Source organism: Sinocyclocheilus rhinocerous, unplaced genomic scaffold (assembly GCF_001515625.1).
Source record: "Sinocyclocheilus rhinocerous isolate Xijiao unplaced genomic scaffold, SAMN03320098_v1.1 scaffold830, whole genome shotgun sequence".
NCBI classification, from domain to species: domain Eukaryota; kingdom Metazoa; phylum Chordata; class Actinopteri; order Cypriniformes; family Cyprinidae; genus Sinocyclocheilus; species Sinocyclocheilus rhinocerous.
The window spans coordinates 108,186-113,396 of record NW_015636881.1 but is presented as its reverse complement, the minus strand read 5'-3'; the positions used below and the strand labels follow the sequence as shown (position 1 = coordinate 113,396).

The 5,211-nt window shown below is 36.5% G+C and overlaps 2 protein-coding genes across 2 annotated transcripts in view; one reads left to right on the top strand and one right to left on the bottom strand.

The window, feature by feature from the left end:
- Positions 1-3,035, top strand: part of neo1a (neogenin 1a) — a 156,239-nt gene extending 153,204 nt beyond the window's left edge. The window contains exons 26-27 of the mRNA XM_016563001.1: positions 360-484; positions 1,356-3,035. Of these exons, the coding sequence (XP_016418487.1) occupies positions 360-484; positions 1,356-1,439 (209 nt within the window). The 3' untranslated portion in view covers positions 1,440-3,035. The remainder of the gene's footprint in view (positions 1-359; positions 485-1,355) is intronic.
- A 611-nt stretch (positions 3,036-3,646) lies between these two features.
- The window catches only part of LOC107748264 (40S ribosomal protein S17-like), a 12,512-nt gene continuing 10,947 nt past the window's right edge, over positions 3,647-5,211 (bottom strand). The window contains exons 4-5 of the mRNA XM_016562993.1: positions 3,879-3,944; positions 3,647-3,770 (exon numbers count right to left, since the gene is read on the bottom strand). Of these exons, the coding sequence (XP_016418479.1) occupies positions 3,693-3,770; positions 3,879-3,944 (144 nt within the window). The 3' untranslated portion in view covers positions 3,647-3,692. The remainder of the gene's footprint in view (positions 3,771-3,878; positions 3,945-5,211) is intronic.

Below are 5,211 nucleotides of genomic sequence, written 5' to 3'. Positions count from 1 at the left end.
ATTGAAGGTGGGAGAGAGCGCTGTCCGTTCCCCCCCCCCACCTACAATCCTTGCCGGTACGAGACTCGAACCCGCAACCTTTGGGTTAAGAGTCCGACTCTCTAACCATTAGGCCACGACTTCCATGACTGGAAGTCCCCCTGACTTCCCCCACGACTTCCCCCCCTTAGAGTGGCTGAAGAGGAAGACAAATGGAAAAGATTCTGTCTTTTAAATAGAAAACTAATTTATTCCAGTATCTTGGATCTAGTTGTCGCACTCCAAATGCTCTAAAAAGGATTTCATGGTTTGTGCATCCTTATCATGAATAGTACAAATTTACAAAAAGGACAGACACTGACTTGTGCGATTTGTTTTAGGGCCTCACTCAGTTAAAACAGCCTCTATCGGTACGTTGGGAAGGACGAGAACTCCTATGCCTGTCATAGTTCCAAGTGCACCGGATGTCTCGGAAAGTAGCAGACTGCATGAAGATGCAGGGAGCGTGAGTACTTTAGTTCCTATAATGTTCCGTATTACTTTTTCTCTGTACATTATGACTCTTACAACATAACCATGCACATTTGAGTCATTTCTGTTATGCAGTAATTAGAACTCTGTAACATGCAAAACAAAATGCTTGTGTTATATGTATTTTTGGTCAAGTCTAGGAGCTTTAACAATATTAAATGTAGTTTAATTATTTATACAGTGGCAATAAAATGTATCTACAGTACAGCATATAACAGAAAAACAGTAAGGAACCAGTCAGCCATCTGCTCCAAAAATGTGTTTTATCTAATTTATTATGATAGGGACATGACAATGAACTGCTTAGTAGAATTACCTTTTTACAACATTTGGCATTGAATTCAAGGTATACATTTTATCATTATACATCAGCCCTATGATCTTGGCGTTGCTGGTGCCATGCTCTGCTGTTTGAGCTACAGCAATGTCATGCACTGTTACATACTATGTTTTTCTAGGGATACTGTTACATATCGAGTATACTGTTACATATTGAATATATTTAAATTGATAAAAAGCTAATAATAAAATGTTTTACATCTTTTTCTTCTCTCTCAAACCTTTACCTGCTTCTCCCTTTTAACGGCTGTATTTATTGCCTGCTTATTACAATTAATTATTGCAATTTTGCAATTTTTTAAAAATGATTTAAAACTGCTGATCGGTTCTCGTTTATCCTGCAAAATGCCCAATACTACCGTACCCCTTCATCCATTGTGGCTGTGCTATTTGATTTCCTGCTTTTCTTTTGCAGTACCATTGACCATCCCCTCATAAACCCAATTCCCCAAACCCCAGCTCACCCCAACCCCACCCCCCGCAGTAACCTTCTTCATCTCCCTCAGAATTATGAGACGGACGAGTTGACGGAGGAAATGGCCCATCTGGAGGGCTTAATGAAGGACCTAAACGCCATCACGACAGCCTGAGCACAATCCTCACAATAACACTAGACCTCACCCGTCACGGGGAGGACGTCCTGTACAGCATGGAGGAGTTCTCAATCATTCGCTAAATGGAGAGAGAAGAGTGTGAGATAGGAAAAAAAATACTAATGTTTGGCATACCTTGCTTTCTCTCAGGAAGGAGAAACCCATCAAATGAGGACAATGGACATTCTGAGAAAGGACATATCCTCTCAGCATCCTAAAACGTTTCCTTATGTTTCAGCGGAGACCGTTTGAAAAGACACCGTTTTATTATCCTACGAAAAAAGGAAAACGACATTACGCTGGTGTACGTGTTGGTGCTTGTAAGGCACAATTTAGTGTTTCATTTGTGTCTTTTCTTTGTATGTTTTTGTATCTATATATATTGCCCCCGTTTCAGTGAGCTGAACGTTGGACATCAATTTTTATTTCTGCAACTCATTTTGTATTAAGCATTTTGATTGTCTTTTTCTCTTTTGTATGTCATATAATGTGCCATGTCTTATTTTCTTAAACATGTTTTGTATTGTTTTATATGCATATACACTTATCTGTTTGTATATACGTTTAAAATGGACTCATTTCATCACCACAGCAATGTTTCCATTTAGTCCGAGACATGCTGCTTTTTCATTTGCCATTAGAATGGATTTTTGCAGTCTGCAACGTCACGTCCCCCTTCTACATTAAGCCTGTTTTAAATGGGAGTTCCCGTCAGATATGCCTTATTGAATTAGTGTGGAATGGCAGAAATCAGTACAACTGGGAAATATTTTCAAAATGTTTATCACACGACACTGTGATATTTATTCTGGAATGCTGAACTGTTACTGGTCACTCAGTCCGGTGGTACGAGAACGTAGACCTCCATCACGCATGCTGTCAAGACTTGGTGCTGAAACTCAAAACTTCAGGTTGCACACATGTAACTGCTAACTGAACAAATTTGGTACATTGGAAAGTGCTTTATATGGTTTATTTCCTCTTGCTGCATTGGTCTAAATTCTTGTATCAGAGCTTACACAAACTCAAAGAATGAATGACAACATTCACTGTGAGATTTTACGGACCACATGCTTGGCACTTAATGCAACACACTTTTCTACAGAACCCCCAGTGTTCATCTTTTATTTTCCATTATATTTCTTGTATTTGTTTCATATGAAGTACTTGTATAGAATTTCAATGTGCGAGGCAAAAAACCCAACTATTCCTCCCCTGCTGGATATGGTTTTGATCTGTACTTTTACCCAAAGAAAATATGTAACAGCAATCAGAATTTTGTTTTATGAATTTAATGTCTCAAACATTTTCTTGAATGTCATTCTGACTGTAAGAAATTCTGGGTAACTATAGGAACATGTTAAAAAGCTTGGTAGAACAAAAACAATGACCTATTTGGGATAACCTATCAAGTTGTAGACAGTCGAACCTTTATTGCACTTTTTCAACAATTTCAAGAAAAGAAAAAAAAAACATTTTTACATATCCTGTGTTTTGAATATAAAGCTCTATTTGTGTAATGTAGTGTCATAGTTTAGCATAGGCAGCTGGTCTTATTTGTTCTTTTGCCTCCGAAATAATATTTGAGCGGCAGGTTTTACTGTGTTGCATATGCAGAATTCTGTTGTTGCTTATTTCTGTACAAAGATCATCTTGCTGTCTCTAGAAATACTCGGTGGCTTTTTAAAAAAAATACTAAAAACACTGCCTTTGGTTCTTATTTACTTGCATGCACTTTAAATATTTTGAACTGATGTTTCTCAGGACTCCCTCAGCATTTAAAATACCTCACTTTTCTGGTCAGTCATGATGGCTGAATAAGGACCTTTAACCGTAATTCTCCAAACATTGGTTAGAAACCACTAAAATCGAGCATAATTGGAAATGTACGAAACCCGTTTCCATTTTATTTTTCCATTACTACAGAAAGCTGGTTTTCATAGAATAGACACCTGACATCGGTTAAGTATTCAACATGTGTCTTTCACATTTTCAAATCGGAATCAGTTGTATATCTGTTTTTAGACTGCCGTTACTATTAACATTTCAGAAACCCTTATGTGCAATCTAGTTAAAGCTTGCTTTAACTGGGTGTAACTGCTTTGTATTACAACTTGAACAAGTCAGATCTAGTGTTATGAGTGACGTCAGGAGAATAATGATCATCCAGATGATCAAAAAGAACTTGTTCAAACACAAGGATGTTCTCTTTTTTTTGCAGTCTTTATTGACTTCTGATAAATTACACCTCTAGACTCCTCTGGGTGTTTTAAAGTTCATTCCAATACTTGGCTGGGTGACCTGCAAGTTGGAGATGTTGCCGAAGTCCTGCAATGAGAGAAAGAATGGGTTAAGTTATGTAAAATATAGCCGTTGCAGCACATAGGATTAAGTTTTTGCAGTTCATCTACACAAACTACAGTCAAACCAACTTACGAAAGTCTTCAGCATTTCCTTTGTATCTGGATCAACCTCAATAATCTCCTGATCCAAAGCAGAGACCTGAGAACAGAGTGAACAAGCACATGAAATAAGGGACTAATGCAGTACTAGTGACATGGTATCATGCAGCAAATTATGAGATTGTCATTTTTTGGGCTCTTCATAAGGAAAAACCAAGGCAGTTCGAAAAAGGATAGCATGTAGGGATATGTAAAGTCACATCTATGATATTCATATTGTTTTAACGATGTGGAGGCTGATACTACCAAAAATAATCGCTCACTTTGCAACAAAAATACACCTTAAGAAATCAGGCTTTCACTCATGATGTGGCCCAGCAGAAAGCAGTTCAAATGAGCCCACACTCAAAAAAGAGGTCAAACATGCCCCTTATGAGTTTACCTCGTTTTTTATTACATGACCAAGAGTGCCATTTTAATATAAGCATGACTGCAAATGTGATGTTTATTGCCCTGTTGCATAAAATCAGTAAGTTAATATTGTGAACTATATTTTAGATACGGTCATCAAAAATGGTTCTAAAAACTGCAACATAACCGTTGTTTCCTGAACGTAACGTTTTTGAACAAATCAATGATCTATTCACAAAAACAGTCATCTGCTTAGATTCTCAACGAATCAGCTGTTGAATGAATGCTTCTATGACTCATTAAGTGTCAGTTTCATATTTAAATTCATATTTAAAATAAAATTATATTTCAATATTCAAAATATTTAAAGCAAATCTCAGTATTATGCAATTGCAGTTCAAATACATCTACACACTGCTAAAGACATCTTCTGTGGAAAAAAGGATTTTGTTGGATATCATTTGATTGGTAACAGCCTATAGTGTCTTATTCTTACTGAAATTGATTAAATGCAATAATCTGGCAAAAAAAAAAAAATCATAAAATTAAGCCCACATCCTCAACTAATATTAAAAAAAAAAAAAAGGATAAATGCCCCGGAAAATGTAAGATGTCAAGCATTGCCGCTTAAATGCAGTAATATGGCAAAAAAATTATAATAATAATAACAAAGTCCACATTCACATCTAATAAGGTGTTCACAATCTAATAAATTCAGAAAAATATATAAATAACGCCCCCGAAGAATTCATGTCAAACTTTTCTGCTTAATGAAAGAGTTAATTTCTCACTGGTATGAACTGACCACTACACAGAATAAGAACAGACTTCAACAGACCTTAAAGGGGTCATATGATGCGATTTCAATTTTTCCTTTCTCTTTGGAGTGTTACAAGCTCTTGGTGCATAAAGAAGATCTGTAAAGTTGCAAAGACTAAAGTCTCAAATCCAAAGAG